Here is a 19,698-nt window from a genome sequence, read left to right as displayed (position 1 = left end):
CGTACTTTTTTCCACTTTCTCTCTCTAACTTTTCTCTATAATTATACTTTTCTCTTTTATTAATATACTTCATCCACTTTTTCCTCATATACCTTAAATACCGTGAAAAACACAAACAGAAATTATATTATGGGACCCAGGGAATATACAAAATAATACATATTAACAAATGAGAGTGAGAGATAGCTCAAGTGGTTAAAGTTTCTCCTGATAATCAAAACGAATATCATAATAATTAAAATTGTCATCTAAATCACTTGAATATAAGGGTCAAGTTCAACTAACATAAGACATAAATTAAGGAAAAACTATCATAAACTACTAGATTAACAAGTCAATTTGTGAACTACTCGCTAAAAAATTTTATCGAAAAAAACTACCCCTCAAATTTAAACACATTGGGTAGTACTACCTTTTTTCATCTTGCAACAACTAATTCTGGTGAGTGGGGCCTATTCATTATTTTTCCTCCAGAAAAAAACATAGTCACCCTCGTGTATATAAACCAACACTCCTTTTTTTTTTTTGTTGCAAAAACTCAATCTAAAAAACCAAATCTTTGTGAAAATTGCCAATTAACGAAAGAAAAACGAGTTGGTTTTCACAAAAAATTGGTTATTTGTGTTGAAATTTTGCAGAGTATAGGAGGGTTGGTTAATATATACGAGGACGAGAATGTTTTTTTTGGAGGGAAAATAACCAATAGACCCCATTCGCCAGAATTAATTGCCTAACATGAAAAAGGGTAATACTACTCAAACTTTTTAAATTTGGGAGGTCGTTTTTTTTTTTGTATAACTTTTTTAGCGAGTAATTGTTAACAAATTGACTTGTTAAGCGAGAAGTTCTTGACAATAATTCCATAAATTAATTCAAAGAACGTAGGCGTTAAAAGCTCATAAAGTTTTAAAAAAGATTATTTTAATCTACATACCTTGAATAATATAATTTGTAATGTAAAGAACATATAGTTTAGACCCATATAACATATTGATCAAACTTAAAAAACATACTCATTAAAAATATAAAAATTATATATATATATATATATATATAATTAAAAAAGAACATTCATCATAATCCAAAAACATCATCTTCAACCTCCGAAAAATAACACAAATTCAGAAGAAGAAAAAAAAATGTTAAAACTAACAATAATTGAAAATTAAAATCAAATTGATTCACATGATCTAAATTCCCAAAAAAAAATAACAAAAAAAAAAACCTAAATACGTAAATATATAAAAATTACCATCTCCCTTGAATTCAAACTCAACAAAATCACCATCATCATAAAAAAAATAATAAAATAAAATCTTCCTCGGGATCATCCATTGCAAATTGACAATCCTAATAATGGTGATTTTCATCCCGTACCGCCATTTCGATCTGTTATTAACCTTCTACTTCTCTCTCTAAATATTCAATTTCTCTCTCTACAATTTTCCTCTATGTTTTTAAAATTCAAAAATAAATGAATGTAGAAAATCTAATTTGAAAAAGTATAAATATGGAAGAGAATAACATGATAATTTAATTAAGGAATTAGTTATATTTTTTTAATAATAAAAAATAAAACTAAAATAAAAAACTGTTGGGTGCAGATTTACACAGGGTGCATGATTGAATTTTTAGACAAATTACATTAAAATTATTTATGTATTAAAAAATTACATGAAACTAGTTATGTTACACATTTTTTAAAAAAAATATAAATAGTGTAAATTACTTTATTGCTTTGAACTAAACTCCGCCACTAGTTACATAATCTGAATGTTCATCCTTATAGTGTAATTTATTAACATTTTTTTTCCCTTTTACCAAATACTAAGTTTTAATCCAATCCACCGTTTCACCCCATTTTACTTTAAACGATTTACCTATTTTTCTAGAAATTAATTGTAATACCCCGTATTTTGATGATACGTATTTTCTAAATTAAATAATTAATTATTATTTTCTACAAAGGGTATTTTAGTAATTTAATTTACTATTTGAATTTTGGAGCCAAAATTATATTAGATTTTGGATAAGATTTATCATCCATTTATTCTATTTTAAAAACCAGATTATTTATGTATTTCAAATATTTTAATTAAATAAAATTACAATTTATTATGTAAAATTGGAGGTCCAAAAGTTCCTATTAATTGGCTATTAATTTCGGATTTTACTAGTGTAGAAAATATGATCTTCTTAACTAAAGTAATTAGTGAATAACTGGAAGCTTTTTAATTAATTATTTTATACAATAAATATTATTTACACAATTATTTTTAAGACTTAAATCTAGCAAAATATTTTCCTAAACACTACTAATATGGTTAGAAAATTTGGAGCTATGGGAGCTCAAAATTTTCGGCCAGGCCACTTTGGTTGGATTTTAGGTGATTTATTTTGAAAATTGTATTTTAATTATCTCCTTAAAATCTTTTATTTTCCATCTCCTAAATATTTAATCATCTTATATTCCTACCTTATATCTTCCTTTATTATTCCCCAAATAATCTCTTTTGCCATATTATTTTCATAACACATTTTCCTTAATTTTATTATCCTTAATCACCTTAATATCAAAACTTTCCATATATTTTTATTCTCTTTACTAAGTAATTCCTTAAATCTTTTTACCATAATTCTTCCTACATTTTCCTACCATAATTCAAGCATGAGCTAGTCTATGAATACCCATTGATTCATGGCTAAATACTCACACCAATTTTCCTAATTTTCTCTTAATTCTCTTCTCTTTTTCTTTTCTTTTCTTTTCTTGCATCAACAACCACCACCAAATACCACCTTCCACCCCCGGTGCCACATGCCGCCGACGCCGGCCACTAGCCGTCAGCCCCCTTGACGCCACCTCTCTTAACCTTTTTCTTCAGTTTTCTATCTTTTCTTCTTCTCTTCTCCTTATTTAATTAATTATATTATTATGGGGGATTTATAAAAATTATTATGAGTAGTTTTAATTAAATAAAACCAAATTTTTATTCTTGTTTATGAGAAAATAATTTAAAAGGTTCATGTACATATAGTTGAGGTTTTAAATTTAATTGTTGTGATTATTTGTTAACCTTATATTAATTAAGGTTATATTTATTTGGAGGGTGTGTTTGACAAGAGTTTTTGAAGTTTCTTTGTGTAATACCCAAAATTTTTGAGTTATTAGTCAACGATTTTTCTATTATAAAGTGTTTAATCTATAATTATTTTCAAAGTTATATATTAGGGGAAAAAAGAGTAAATTTGTAATTATTATTTTTTATTTTCGGATTTAATTAAAAAAATGATTTCCTAGAATTGGTTTTATTGGATTGAAACCAACAACAAACTTGATTTGAAAGTCAATTCTTATCTTGTAGACCTTCTGGATAAATCCACCTTCACAACACTAAATTTATAAATTCCCAATCCCACCCTAATTGCTGTGAGAAACACTAGTTTCACGAAGTTTTTTTTTTCCTCAAACATATTCTTCTTTAAATTGTATCATCTGCTACAATACCAACCATAATTGATTGAGTATACTGGTAAGTCATGGTTATTCTTCACCTTCACCCTTCTTTATATTACTGTCAGCCAACCCACTACAAACTACGCCTTCTTTCATTTACCTTGAGTTATATTTCTATGGCTTCTTTCAATTCATAGTTTAAGGAGTATGGTTTTTTTAAAAAAAAAAAAATTAAAAAAATGGTATTTGTTTCTGGTTTTCCGTAACTGTAAGATGATTCTTACAATTACATATAAATGGTTATGCAAGCAAACAATGGTGGGAAAGATGAGTAATTATTTTAGGAAATTTTGTCAGAAAAAACCTTTTAAAGCAACTACTTTGTCAGGAAAAACCTTATAAAAATTTTTTGGCAAGGAGAAACCAGATTATAAAATTTTTTTGTTGAAGAAGACCAAAGGTGAGAATCCGGCATTGACTTAGTGTTTTCCGACGTTGACCTAACACGTGCCGGTCACGTGCTCGTTTTTTTACTAATTCCACCCAATTACTCCTAATTCCCCCCCACTAATTTCCCTCTAAACCTCACGTTTTTATTTACCCCCTTATTTCTTCTTATCTCCATTCTTCTTCTCTCTCCTCTCTCACTCTCTGAGATCTGCTATCTCCTCCCTCTAATCCCATAAATAATCTTGTTCAATTAAAGTCGAGCAAGTATACAGTGAATAAGGTGTTTAATTGTTGCCTAGTTCTTCGAATTTGCAGGTGTTTGAAAAATTAGGTCTTTTCCCCTCTTTTGTAATTTTCCCTAATTGATCTCAAATTCACAGCGTTCATGGCTCCATTGAAGGATATCAGATGTTGTTGTGGTTTTCCTGTTGCGAAAAGGACATCTTGGACCCACGACAATCCTGGTAGGAAATTCATTGCGTGCAAGCTCTACAACCATGAAACAGGGCAAAGGGGTTGTGATAAATTTGAGTGGGTTGATGATGGTATTGTTGACTGGCAGAGAGATGTAACTAATTTACTGGTAGCAGAGAAGCACCGGCTTGGCACTGATCTAAGCATTATGAGAACAAGGCTGGCTTGTGTTGAGCATGAAAAGGAAAGACTAGAAAAAGAAGTTGAGAAGATGAACATCAAAATTGGGAGAAGGAACACTGCAGCTGGGTTGAAAAAGGGGGGTGGGGTTAAGTATGGACACTTAATTTGTATTCATGTTATTATATCTGTTGTTTTGAGTTTCATATTTGTGAAACTCTTTGGCTAGAATTGGTTACTATTTGAGTTAGTTAGTTAGGTAGTTATGGAAGTTGACTACATGTATTGTCTAATTTTCATTAGACGTTTCAGAAAATGAAATGCAAGTTGCAGTTTGCCTACTATTGATTATATGTTTTAATTGTTATAACAAATGTAGCAATAACAACTGCATATAACAATAAAATAAGCACTATATTAAAGGTGCTAAATGTATTTAATAGGCTTACAAACAAGGATTTAGTTCACAAAAAGTAAGCTCACAAAAGAATATAGACTTAAGTAATAAGTTCATGTAGCAAAATACAGAGCAATGGACTTATAAATCATGGATGACTGCTCTGAGTAGGCTGTTCTTGGGACTGTGTAACTGGTGGATGTCCACTTGCAGAGGTTGTACTTTGTGATGCTTGACCAAGTTCAGCAAGAAGGACAAGTCTTCTCTTCTTCTTACACACAGGCTTTGTTGCAACTGTCTTTTTTTGTTTTGGTGCAGCAGCAGGGACATGATCCTTCCCCTTTGTCTTGGTAGTTGTAGCAGCAACTGTTTTCCCCTTTGCCTGAGTTCTGGTTTGGGGAGCTGTGACAGCAGCAGGAACATGATGAGCAAGAGAGGTGGCAGGCTCTGTTGGTGCAGCTTGAGAACCTGAAGCCTCAGGAAAAGCATCAGCATTTCTTCCCTTTCCCTTAGGCATTTTTTGCATGAGTGGATTGAAGCATTTAGTCTTGTAATGACCAAGACCACCACATCTCCCACACCTATTTTGCTTCTTTGCCCTCTTCAAATTTTTCCTCTCTTGATCCTCCCCGGGTTCCTTTACTCTCTTCTTCTTGCTAGGTCTGCCAGGCATAACTCTATGTGGAGGGGGCAATGGTTTTGGGTAAGCTGTGACTTCCCATTGAGATTGTCCTGGCATGGCTTTAAAGGCAGGGGCATAGGTTTTGGCATATGTTTGTACATGGTATGCAGGGTGGATGTAATCTTCATAGTTCAACCTTCTCAGTTGGATGCATGCAAGTGCATGCCAACAAGGTATACCCATAAGTGTCCACCTATAACAGCCACATGTCTTATTCTCCAAGTTGACCACAAAAGTATCATCTTCATGGTCAACCTCAAATTCATTTAGGTCTGCTTGATTAACTCTCATACCACTAGCTTCTTTCAAACCCCTATGCACCATTTTCAGAACACTAGGCATTATGTGACCCTCAAAGTGTTTTAACCCCTCCCTTTTAGCAAGACACCTCTGCATAACATACCGCCTAATCCACTCCATTAGTTGTAAAATAGGTTTTGACCTAGCCTCTCTTAACACATTGTTAAAACTCTCACAACAATTATTAAGAAGCATACCAGATTTACTAGCAGAAGTGAAAGCATGCCTAGACTAGTGTACAGCTGGAATTTCACTTAAGTACTTGAAGGCATCCTCATTGATTTTCTTAATTGCTGCCATATGTATATTGAAATGGTGTTGTATTGGAATTATTAATCAAGTTAATAAGGTAAATAAGGCCATAAATCAAAAAGAACACCCAACATATTTCAAAGGATATGCTGCTTACCAAAGTTGAAGATCTAGCAGCCTTCCAGAAGTGTTCTTTGTAGATTACACCTGGGAATTTGCCCTTAAAATTTGTCCAAATGTGTCTATAGCAGTATCTTGTATCTGCATTTGGCATGGTTGTCTTGAAAGCATCAATCAAACCCTGAAATGTACAGTAAGTTACAATATGTAATCAATTAAGTCATTCAAGAACAATCAAAATTGTAGCAAATTCAAAAAAGGGTTAGGCACATACTTTTTGCCTGTCTGACATATATGTTAGATCTTCCTTCTCATGCACCCATGTAACAGCTTCAGCAACCGACCCAAGGTCTTCTTTCAACAATGTCAAAAACCAAGTCCAGGTCTCTGAGTTTTCAGTCTCCACCACTGCCCAAGCAACAGGAAAGATGTTTTGATTCCCATCTTTACCTACTACTGTCAATAAGATACCAGGGTATGGACCTCTAAGGTGTGCCCCATCAACCCCAAGAATTGGCCTGCACCCCGCCATGAACCCCTCCTTACAAGCTTGTAAGCAGATATACAACCTCTGAAATAGAGGTGGTGGATTCTCTATCCCTGTCACCTTAACCTTTGCAGTAGAACCTGGGTTGTATTTTATGATTGTAGCAGCATAATCCCATACCCTACTGTACTCCACATTTGCATCTCCAAATATCATTTTGAAAGCCTTAGCTCTAGCATAGTATGCCATGTAGTACCTATCTCAACCCCAATCTCTCTTCTTGCTCTTTTCATAAAAGCTTGCAGCTTCATAGAAGGATCATCCCTCCAGTCCTCCAAATATCTTTCAGCCAAATATTGTGAGGATAGCTTGGTGTTATGGATCTGATGGCTGCATATGTGCTTCAATCTTAAACTCTTAATCTGTCATGTATCTTCATCTTTTAACTTACAAGCATACACCTTGAACCTGCACTTTCTTCTATCCTTACACTTACACTCTAAAATCCTAGCTCTCTTCCAAGGGCAACTACATCTCTTTGCACAAAAAACAGTGACCCTACTCCTATTATTATGCAAATAATAATAGTCATAACCATTTTCAATAGCATGGTGTCTAAGAGCCTTTCTGAATATGTTGTTAGAAGGGAACTTTAAGCCTTTACTGAGCTCAATCCTACCCCTGAAATCAGTCTGGGGGTTAAACACTGGATAATCAGGACCCTCCTCATCATCTGATCCAACTATGCTAACCACTTCACTGTCATTAAGCACAACATCATCCTGCAACTCAATACCATTATCATTATCATCCTCTTCATCTATCTCATCTGCATGTTGTTCACCTATACCACATACACTCCTAGTCACTCTCTCTGATATTTCACCATCTATGTACTGCTGGAACAAATCAGCAGCATCTATATCATCATAATCCTCATCAGTCAGATATGGGGTATCCTCACTGTCAGATCTGTCTTCATCACTTAGTACCCCATCCTCCCCTATAGGTTTCTCAGCAGCTTCTGCAAGCTAAGCTCATGTACATGCTCCTCACTTCCTTGTTTACTACACTCAACCTCTCTTTGTGTCAAGGTTTTTTTCTGGGCTGGTACAACTGGCAGCTTCTGCCTTATACCATCAATAATACAGCAGGTGTTGGCTATGAAAGAAGATTGTTTTAAAAGTGAAGGTGTATCTGAGTGAGGCTGTGTTTGAATGTTATTTAAGTTAGTTGGGAAATTGGTTAGGGAGGCTGTATTTGAGGTATCACTTGAGATAAGGATAATGCTTTGAGTTTCAGATCTAGGGTTTGTGTGGGCCCCATTTGAAGTGCTTGCTGACTCACCACCCTTGACCCCACTCTCAGCCAAGTCACTAGATACCCTACCTTCTGTCTTAGAATCTGTATACACCCCAACCCCTGGTCTATAAGCTGATGTGTCATAAGTCTCCTTCATAGTTTGGACCAAGTAAAGGTGGTACCACCCATCCTTTTCTGGTGCTTGCAGAAACTCGGGAATCTCCACATCACTCTTGATCTGTTTCCTACTACTAAACAAACTACACCCACGCTTCCTAAATCAAATTTCACCCACTTCCTTATATCCTAACTCACTCTTTATCCAGTGAGCAAACTCAAAATAACACACCTCACCTACATTAGGATGAAGTGAAACACCATAATAATCACTTTTCCCCTTTTCATAAGTAGTTTTCCTGTTCTTTGTCACAAATTCCCCACCATAGTAAAACCTAATACTAATGGCCTCCATTAATTTATACCAAGGATTAAAAATGTTATCTCTACCGTTAAACCTGATCCAATTAAAAACAAACCAATAATAATTTCAGATTCAACAACTAAGCACATGCAAAAGGAATTTCATATTATATCCAACACACCAAACAAAGCAAACATGCAAAACGAATTTCATATTATATCCAACACACCAAACAAAGAAAATTGTAGTCTGAGTTTCATGTTCCCAATTTTCAATTACTTTACTTTAATGAAAGATAATTAATTTATTATATAACCCTAACAATACCAATTGTTTAATAAGCAACCCGCAATTCCGAGGTGAGAAAGCGTACCTGGGTTTATAAATAACTTTGTAATTGGTTCCTTTTAGCTTGTTCGAACAAGACGCAACTCCAGCAATTCCCCCTTTCGTTGCTTTGTTCTTCACCATTGTAGACCAGAGTAAGAAAAAAAATCAGAACAATATGTTGCCCAAAAAAGGAAACCCAATTCAATTAAAACAAAGCATTTAGTGAACTTACTGTTAAAGGTGGGTGGAATTTAAGTTGTTTGACTGATTTCTTGCTAGAGGAGTGATGCCATGGCAGTAGGCGCAGATCAAATAATTACCTCGACAAAGGAGAGAGGAGAGAGAAGAAGAATGGAGATAAGAAGAAATAAGGGGGTAAATTAAAAGGAGAGGTTTAGAGGGAAATTAGTGGGGGGATTTAGGAGTAATTGGGTGGAGTTAGTAAAAAAACGACCATGTGACCGGCACATGTTGGGTCAACGTCGGAAAACACTAAGTCAATGTCGGATTCTCGCCTTTGGTCTTCTTCAACAAAAAAAATTTTATAATCTGGTTTCTCCTTGCCAAAAAATTTTTATAAGGTTTTTCCTGACAAAATAGTTGCTTTAAATGGTTTTTTCTGACAAAATTTCCAGTATTTTATAAAGTTACAAACAGTTGGCAGATGTCTTTTAATTAAAAAAATTTACCTTCTTTTTTACGTAATGATGCATTATTAATGAGCATCAAGTATTAATAATGTTGCCTAACTATTTCGATTAGTACACTAAGACTATTGTAGACCCGTTTATTTGTAGACGAAGGCTACTAGATGAATGTTTCAGAGGTTAATTGCCTTGAACTTTTACGCACGATCAAAATAATTTTCAATGTCCATCATCTTTAGAATCCCGTTAGGAAATTATTTTAAATTATTGTGTGCCAACTATGTGCTTATGTGATTATATGTGATGGGTGTGTTATCGTATGATATTATGGAATTATATCTTATACTAGTTTTCTATATTTTGTGTACTCTAGTATAGGTATTTTCGAAAATCTGATTGATTAGTATCGTATGAGTTTTTAATTAATATGATTAAGGTCTTAGGAATTGGATGATTAATTATATGTGATTGATGGTCTCCAAGGCCTATTGGGAAACGAGTTCTAATTGGTATGTCATGTAGAATGACTACATTCTAACAATACTGAAATTGAATTATTGTTACTTGAGATTAAATTGATTTGTGTATTACTTGTGTGCAATGTGATCGAGCAATTTAACCTATTAAAATGCACAATTAATTTAAGAAGAGAAATGAAACCCGAAAGGGTGAAGAACAGGCTGCCCACTAGTAGTTATGGTTGCTAATAGATGGTTTAAATTATTGTATATTGTTGTTAGTCTTCCTCCTAATCAATGGGTATTAGTGAGGGGTGTGCACATTAGGGACATTCTATTTTATTATATGGCCATTTGGGGTTACGCAAGACCCTCTGTAACGTAAGTGGTGACAGGGACTAGTCCCGGCTTATTGGCGTTCTCTTTCCCTTTCTTAAATAAAGTAATAAAGTGTTATGTAACAATTTGATTTTGGCTTAATATTATTATGTCAATGAAACTGTATTACGTATAAAATGTTTTCAACTAAAATTATTTATTTTACAGGATGAAGTTGGAATTACTCAATTTATCTGATTTTGGGAGTTTTCTCTCTTTTCTTGTTTCTGATTTATTTTGCAGGTTGTAAGAGGGTACTCGGTTACGTGTGAGGAGACGTTAGAATAATCACGTAGATGAGACAATTTAGTTTATTTCCGAATTTATTTATTTCCTTTTAACTATTTTTTTAAAAATAATTTGTAGTTTTGATGTAATGACTATTTTATTATGCCACCACTTAGACCACTTAGCTTATTACATTGTATTTCGTTTTGCTTTGCATTTATTTTCTACGGAAAATAAGTGTAGCAGTAACACTCCCAGGATTCGATGATTGGATTTGAAAGTTTAAAAGGTTACTCTTATTGCTTTAAAAGACTCGAATTTTGTGGGTGTTACACTTTGTGTGTGCTAAGCAAGGATCAAAGGTATGTTTAGGTGGCTAGATACCTTTGAAAGTTATTGGTTTGAATAACATGTTTTATATGATTTTATTGGTGATTGAATAATAATTGTTTAAATTATGATTTATGACATAATTTATGTTTGGAGGTATTGATTTTAGTATTTATTTTAATAAATGTACTTTTGAAGGATTGATTTTCATATCATGTTTTGAATGGTTTGAATTACTTATCATGTTTGAATAAAGAAATTGATTTGAAAAGTTTGATAAATTAAATAAAAAGTTTTTCAAAGGAAGAGTTATTGATTTTGAAAAGTTATTTCTATGAAATTTAATTCTCAAGTATTTATTAAAAGGTTGATCTTGAAAGTGTGTTGAATTAAATAAAAAGGAGTTTTGAATTAACCTGGTATAAAGGTTGATTTTATTCAAAGAGGAATTTTATGAGGATTTATTGAAATATTTATTAAAAAGCTTTACAAGCATGATTATTATATTAATCCCACTATGCGGATTCATTGAAGACTATGCACTTTGTATGACCTAGTCTTTCTCCAAGAATAGCCTTGAAATAGTAGGAGACTAGGTTGGGGGGTGTGCACACTTAGAGAGGAGATTGTTTTTGAAAATAATTAATTTTATTAATCATTATTATTGAGTTATTGGAATTGTTTGATGATATTGAGAATTGGTTTTGAATCATGAGTTATGGAATTGATATAATTATTGGAATTGGTTTTGAAAGCATGTTTGCTAATAAATTGAGTTTAATTATCTTGCACTTATCGTAGTTAGCATATTTTGCTAATCCGTATTTCTTATTTGTTTTGGTTCGCCCTACTTGCCTTAATGGTAAGCAGTGTTGACTAATTTAGGTGGAGTCAAGTATATGAGCATATGGAGTCCCAAGATTGTCTTCACCTAGATTAGGAATGTAGGTCTTTGTTTTTATCTATGAGTACTCATGATAATGGTTACTATTTATGGTTTTTATTAATAAAGAAAAAGTACTGAATTTTTCCGCTGCAAAGTATTTGTTTTCATTAGTAAGTTTGAGTAGCCTTGGGTAATCACGTGGCGGTAATAGGCCTAAGTCTATCTCTACGGTATAATCATACGTATTATACTATTATTTCCGTAGAGGGAGATTTGGGGGTGTTACAAAGTGGTATCCGTTTTTCCGATCCTAAAAAGATTAAAATTGGGATAATATAAAATTTGTGGGTAGACTTAAGAGGGCATATAGGATAGAAAGAGTTTCGCATTTGTGTGTGAAAGTCAAAAGCTTTATTTTACATAAAAAAAATTATTTCCCTATTTGTGGAAAGATGAATTAGAAAAGGATTCTCGAGTTCTCTACGGAGGCCTATAATGGGCACAACTCTCTATCTAAGAAAGACTCGCCTCGACGTTGTAGGTAACTTTCCTAGGAGACGCGGGCTTGACCATCCTACATCATGACTCAAGTACATTACTATTATTTTTCGAAAATTAAAAGAATTGAAATTATTTGAAACTTGAGTGTGTGATTATGTGTGCATTAGAGTTGGTGTTAAAACACCTTATTCTATGGTCTAGAGGTCTGAAATTTTTGGAGTTATTACCCATGGTTGGGTAATCTTGAGTTATACTTGGTTGATTGAGTTATGAATTGCTTATTGCAAATGGATTTGGAATTGAATTATTTATGTGATCTAGCATTGAATTGATTGTTTTGCCTGTGTATGTGAAACAAATGGAAAGAATTGATGATCTGAGAAAGAATTACTTTAACTTGCATTACTTGAAAGATGATGGAGTCACAGTTACTGAGTTCATAACTGGAATTGTTACTTTGGCTTTAACCCTTTATGAGAAGTATAATCTGGAAGTCTTAACCCAACCACCTTGGATGGTTCTTTTGGCCTTAACCCATCTACCTAGAGTCCCCAAATATCAACCTCTCTTTGACAAGTATGGGGATGTGATTAAGAAGAATGATTTGTGGAATGAAATACACCATCATGAAGGGAAGTGGTTAACAAGAATGTCTAGCCTTAAGAGAGACTTGCACTATGTGGAGCGTAAGTATGAACCTAGGAAGAGAATTGTAAAACTCCCAAAAAACACTACAATGAGAGAAGATGAGCAAATGTACTACTTGAATTAGGGGTGATCACGGATCGGATATCCGATCCGAAATTGGATTTCGGATCGGATATCCGAATCCGAAAATTCCTAAATCTAATATCCGTATCCGATCCGAAATTTTCGGATATCCGAGATCCGGATATCCGAAAGTTTTCGGATCGAATAGTTTGGATATCGAATACCCGATCATTTCTTAAAAGGTAATAACAGTGAACAAGATTAATTGAGAGTTGAGACCAAGAAAATACAGTAGGAATAATAATAAAAAATAAATAAATAATAAGTCGATGTTAGATTATCATCAAACCAAGATTAAAACGACAGTTCTTAAGCCAATTAGAACGGCCAACTGCTCATCAAATTATTTACAAATTGAATCAAAAAGCAATCCTAACTTTTAAGTAAAATCAAAACACAACAAAATTACAACCAGCAATAATAAATTAACAATGATACACTAAATCTCTAAAGTAGATTAATTGGGAAAAAAAAAACTGCTACTCAAAAAGTTCGAGAAAAGTAAACTGATTGAAGCCCCGCTCGTAATTTGCTATGAGGAGGAGAGAGGGAAGCCGCCGTGAGGAGATCTGAGAGGAGAGAGTCGATTGTCGGTGAGGAGGGAAGCCGCCGTGAGGAGATCTGACAGAAGGACTACCCGTGAGTATGAGCTCTGAAATGAGGAGAGAGAGTTAGAGAGAGATGGGAAGGAAGAGTGAAAGAAAGTGGCTGAGGGAGTGAATTGTTTTGTTTATATTTTAGGGTTTGGGTTGGTATTGGGCCTATTGGGCTGTTGGGCATCAGGTATGTGTTACGAAGTGATTAATAAAGTAGTTGTATATTTCGGATTTCGGATCGGATATCCGATCCGATATCCGATATCTGACTTTTTTTCGGATATTCGGATATCCGAAATCAGAAATTCCAATATCCGATATCCGATCCGATATCCGAAATTTACGGATCGGATATCCGATCCGAAAATTATTTCGGATCGGTTACCCTAAATTTTTGGATCGGATGCGGATCGGATTATCGGATTTTCGGATTATCAGATAGTTTTGCTCAGCCCTAACTTGAATGCCAAACTCCCTTTTTCATACCACAAAGACCCTCATGAATTTGTGGAATCTAGTGCCACCTCTTGGTAGGATCAAGAATTACCCCTCCTACTCGTACTCCAAGCTATGAACCTCCAAGACGTCTTAGCCCAAAAGTCCACTTCCATGTTACAAAAAGGCCCATAACTCATGCCCTAGTTTCTAAAGAGAAATCCTCAAGTCCAAAAGTACAAAAGCCCAATGCTTCTTCAAGCCAACCTCATGGTAATGTGAGCCCAGTCAAAAACCCAAGTTACACTCCAAGCCCGGACGGTAACCTAAGTGAATCTGGGTCAAGTTCATCAGGCCTTACTCCAAGCTATAGTGGCTATAACCCAACTTTCATGGCTAAACCAAGTGATAAGCGAGACGATCCTAACTATGATCCAATTGAAGATGGCTATGCTGAAAGTGTTGCTTGAATAATTGAACTATGATTATGTTTATTGCTTTCAATAATTGCCTTAGATGGCAAAGTTGTAATTTTATTTGACTATTTATGAAATGAAGTAATTTTATTGAAATTTTCTCTACGTTACTAAGTGAATTAAATGTTTATGTGAGTAGAACTTGTCTTAATTTTCAAAGTATGATAATTATACCCAGGAAGTATGTTTGCAAGAATATGAGACCACGTGAGAAGTAAGCGCACTGGTTCCAAAGCAAGAAAGGTGCTTAGAAAGTTAACCTACATCACTGAAAACATTACGAAAGTGGTGAACAAGGTAAACCAAAATCCTGACTTTGACTCTTACAGTGAAGTTTTTAAGAGAGTTGCTGCAACCAAAACACTTGTTTACTTGGGAAATGAAGACCCAGCCAGCCTTGAAAACTTGATTAGGGAGTTTGACAAGCTGTTTGATGCAATTAATTGCCCAAGTGGGCTAAGGGTGAACAATGGTGTTTACTACTTGAGGGAGGAAGCTTACTTATGGTGGGCCCAAAGATAGGTTGAGTTGTTGAAGAGACCAAACTTTGGGTGGGATGAGTTTAAGGAAGCCTTAAGGGAGAAGTTTTACCCTTCTTATCTAAAGAAGCAGAAATGCATGGAGTTTACCAACCTAAGAATGGGGAACATGTCTACCAATAATACTATAACAAGTTCATTGAGTTCATGAGATTTGCCTCAGAAGTAATCCCTACCGAAACCATCAAAGCTTAGAGATTTAAGCAAGGCCTAACCTTAACCCTCCAAGGGAAGCAAGGAGGGGTAATCTTTGAGACCCCAGATGAAGTTTATGGTCGTGCAACCCACCTGTACGGAATCAAGGGGAGGGAGATGGAGCATGTTATTGAAAAAAGGAAGAAACCGGATTCTTTTCACCGGGGTGAAAGAGCCATAAGGCCAATGGTAACTACCAAGGGAATTTTGGAGATAGGAGGAACAACAAGGGAAACTTTGGGAAAGGGAATGGAGGCCAATCGACCAAAAATAGGGGGAATGGGAACCAAAGGAATGAGAAGCCTTAGAGAAAGTATTTCTACAAGCGGTGTAAGAAAGACCACCTAGGGAAGGACTATGAGGGAAAGCCAGTAATGTCGTTACTGTTAGAAGTTGGGACACTGTGAGTATGAGTGTTACAAGAAGGAGGCTAACGTTAAGTCAGGGAAGGTGAAAGAGTTTAGTGTTCTTAATAAACCACCCCAGTCTAGTGGACCTACACCCAAGGTTAGAACCAGTAGCGATAGAGGAGGTGCTCTAAAAGGTCGTGTGTTCGTGATGAACAGCCGTGAGTCTGAGTCTGCTAATGATGTGGTAATTGGTGTTTTCCTTATAAGTTCTTTGGCTGTGAAAGTCTTGGTTGATTTGAGGGCATCCCATTCCTTTATTTCTAAGAGATTAGTTGGAAGTCTCAAGTTAGAAAGTCCTGAGTCGGTTTCTCTAGATGTGTTTATTCCGTTTGGGGAAGTGAGGAGTTGTTCCAAGTTGTTTATGAGTGTGCCTATTTCCATTTTAGGGGTAGATTTTCCGTCGGATTTGATCGAGTTTGATTTAAAGGATCTCGATGTAATTCTAGGTATGGATTGGTTGGGAAGGTATGAAGCAAATATTGATTGCCCAATTGAAAAGTTGACATTGACTAGCCCAAGTAAGGCTAGAGTGGTGTATAAAAAGGAAAGGAAAAGTTTAGGGTTGAGAATTGGTTCTGCAATGCAACTTCAGAAGCTGGTTAAGAAGAGTTGTCCTCTGTTTTTGTGTAGTGTTCAAGAGATTGGAAGTGAGAAAAAGAAGGGTGATGGAAGTATTCCTATTGTAGAAAAGTTGCTGAATGTGTTTCCAGATGAGATTCTTGGTATGCCACCAGTAAGGGATGTTGAGCTCACTATCGACCTAGTGCTTGGTACTGGACCTAATTCTAAAGCTCCATACAGGATGGCTCCAGCTGAGGTGAAGGAGTTGAAGACTCAGTTGGATGATTTGTTGGAAAAAGGTTACATTCGACCTAGTTCCTCGCCTTGAGGAGCTCTAGTGTTGTTTATAAAGAAAAAGGATGGAAGTATGAGGTTGTGTATTGATTATCGAGAGTTTAATAAGGTGACAGTGAAGAATAAGTCTCCATTGCCATGGATTGAAGATTTTTTCGACCAGTTGAAAGGAACAAGACTATTTTCAAAAATAGATTTGAGATCAGGTTATCACCGGTTGAGAATTGCAAAGCAAGATATTGCAAAGAGTGCTTTTATGACTCGTTATGGTCATTATGAGTTCACAGTTATGCCGTTTGGTTTAACCAATGCACTAGCAGTGTTCATGGACTTGATGCATAGGAATTTCAGGCAATACTTAAACAAGTTTCTAATGGTCGTGGGCATCGTTTGAAGTGCGCCTACGTTAAGCATGTGTGAATATGCTTGGCACTCACAGGAAGTGGGAATTGACGTATACGATTAGGGACAAATAAAGTAAGGAGTCGCCAACAAGTTTTTAAGGAACTTGTAAACCGTTCGCGGATCATAAAAGGGAACCACGATTAAGGGACAATGATATGCAACAACGATTGACCCGTGAAAGTTACACCCCATTCATAATCCATGAGATTACTAACTCCATATGGTTCGGAACCACGAAAGGAGGATCGGGGATGATGGCACGAAGTGAGTCATGGAGTCACATTCGCCCGTATTGGCCTGTACTCGATTCTTATAGTGAAAAGTGATTCCTGCGATCTCAAAGGCATGCAAACAAAGATTCAATTTGCTCCAAACTATTAAGAAGCTAAATTGGTTGAATATTAATGCAACATATAATTCTAAAATATCGTGATCACTTGATTTAATTAACAACAAGATTAAAAAGGAACCTAAACTGGTCGTCCAAATTATCTTATTAGGCGTGATTTTCAATTACATATTCTCTTTAAACATGCAATATGGTGATTAATAAATATATAATAGAATAAACATTAATATCGGAAGTAATTTAACAATAAATTGTTAGTCAAATCAAATATAAATTAACCTAATCATGATACTAGCAATATAAAAATAAAATAAGTAATTAAAATAATTAGTTACTCACATTACGCGTATTCCTTAAAATTGCTACATCATGAATAGATCGTTAGTAACTTCAATAAAAATGTAAATTAAATTGAATTAAAAATAGAGTTGCTTTGATCCAAACCCTCAGTTAATTATACCTTTCACGCCTTGGTTTAAGGACGGAACCTCGGGTGTTGTATGGACTCCTTGGAGTGCTTAGGGGAAGTATTATGGAAGAATAAGATGGCTAGGGTTAAGGCTAAAGCAAGAGAGAAAGAGAGAAGAGAATGATTGTTGGTGTAGAGGGAGAGAGAATGATTTTTAGTGCCCCGAACTGTAGAAAGGAGGGGGGTATTTATAGAGAAAATGAGTAGAGGGAACACACGGAACCCTAAAAAGATAAAACCCTAGTTTTGGGGTGCCGTGCCACGGCAGAGGTTGTCGCGACACGGCAAAGTCTGCCATGACACGGGACATAATACCGCGTCGCGGTGAAATAACGACCCTAAAAAAGATAAAACGAGTTCAGGTTTACAAAACACGGGAAATTCCCGTGTCACGACATGTGTACCGTGACACGGCAGAAAATGCCATGACGCGACAAAGTTCACCGTGGCACGGCACGTGACGCCGTGTCACGGTGTACTGTTTTTTTTTTAAAAGCGGCGGAAAATACACAAAAAAAAATCACCGTGACACGGTGTAGAATACCATGTCACTGCAATATGCACCGTGCCACGTCAGCCTTTGCCACGTCGCGGCATTTTAGCTATTGCGTAGTAATTCCAGTCTTTTACGTGTTTTTAAAACTACGATAACTTTTGATCAGTAACTCGGAATAAGACATATAATATATCATTGGAAATCTTATCAATTCTACTTTCCAACCCAATTGAAATCAGGTCAAAATCATTTTTTTATTTTAAGATATGGCCGCTTTAGTTAAAGGGTGTCGGTTTTGGGCCGAGTTTAGTATTTTGCTCATATCTTCTTCGTTTTAAATTGGAATTGGGCTTATGATATATTTTTGGAAAGCTTATTGAAAGGCCTATCCAACCAAATAATAATTGGATCAAAATTATTGGACCAAAAAATCAGGTTCTCTCGGTTTTGTGATGTGGACACGAAAAGTGGAAAGTAAGTTATGGTTTAGGGAAATGAGCTAGGAATTGGATTGGTTTATGAAATGTTTTGAATGGAAACATGGATTTAAGCACTCCAAAATTAAATACTCAACCCGACCAATAATGACGGTGAAAGGTTGTTCATCATCGGGTTTGGTTTTGGGGAGACATTTTTAGGTGTCTACAGAAGCCCCCACTTTGACTGAGTTTGTAGAAACGTCAATTTCGAAAACAATAGTCAAAGTAATCGATAGGGTCGTAGAATGATTTAAGATGTTCTGCGATCCTAAATCACTCTTTATACGCTGATACCTGCAGAAAAATGTTAGTTCCACAGATAAAAGAGTAAAGATAGGATGCTTATCTGTCACCAGTGTATCGGTGGCAAAAAAGTTTGGTAGTTTTCTATGCTTGAAGAAATCCACCGGATGATGTTTTTTGAGATACTTTCCATGCTTGAGGAAATTCGACAGATGATATAATCGCTTACTTCTTCGCCTTAAGAGTTGGCAACGACCGACAATTTTCCATGCTTGAGGAAAAACTTGTCTGATAATGAAATTGCAAGTCTATGTATATCGAGAACCTTACGCCGTGAATCGTCTTTGCTTGGGAGATGATCACTAAAATGATCATGGTTCGATTGTCCCCGAACGTGGGCTGTAGTTGGTTCGATTGTCCCCGAACGTGGGCTGTAGTTGGTTCGATTGTCCCCGAACGTGGGCTGTAGTTGGTTCGATTGTCCCCGAACGTGGGCTGTAGATGGTTCGTTTGTCCCCGAACATGGGCTATAGATGGTTCGCTTGTCCCCGAACGTGGGATATAGATGGTTCGCTTGTCCCCGAACGTGGGCTATAGATGGTTCGCTTGTCCTCAAACTTGGGTTGTAGATGGTTCGCTTATCCCCAAACGTGGGCTGTAGGTGAGACCTGCAAAATAAAATTTGCCAAAGGACCCGTATAGACTGCGATTGACTTAACCAACTAACTTGACCAAACTTGACTTGACATGACATGACATG

At 35.6% G+C, this 19,698-nt stretch overlaps 2 protein-coding genes across 2 annotated transcripts; one reads left to right on the top strand and one right to left on the bottom strand.

The window, feature by feature from the left end:
• Positions 1-5,046: 5,046 nt before the first annotated feature.
• LOC145566695 (uncharacterized) lies at positions 5,047-6,988 on the bottom strand. The gene is made up of 3 exons (XM_081626032.1): positions 6,527-6,988; positions 6,290-6,433; positions 5,047-6,111 (listed from the first exon to the last, which is right to left on the bottom strand). The coding sequence occupies exons 1-3, from the start codon at positions 6,986-6,988 to the stop codon at positions 5,047-5,049; spliced, it is 1,671 nt and encodes a 556-aa protein (XP_081482158.1).
• An 8,430-nt stretch (positions 6,989-15,418) lies between these two features.
• Positions 15,419-16,531, top strand: LOC145566694 (uncharacterized). Its single transcript, XM_081626031.1, has 2 exons — positions 15,419-15,562; positions 15,656-16,531. Exons 1-2 carry the CDS (start codon positions 15,419-15,421, stop codon positions 16,529-16,531), a joined length of 1,020 nt encoding a protein of 339 aa, XP_081482157.1.
• Positions 16,532-19,698: the final 3,167 nt, after the last annotated feature.

This window comes from Chenopodium album, chromosome 11 (assembly GCF_948465745.1).
Source record: "Chenopodium album chromosome 11, dcCheAlbu1.1, whole genome shotgun sequence".
NCBI classification, from domain to species: Eukaryota; Viridiplantae; Streptophyta; class Magnoliopsida; order Caryophyllales; family Amaranthaceae; genus Chenopodium; species Chenopodium album.
The sequence above is the reverse complement of the archived record's forward strand: the minus strand, read 5'-3'. Positions and strand labels throughout refer to the sequence as shown.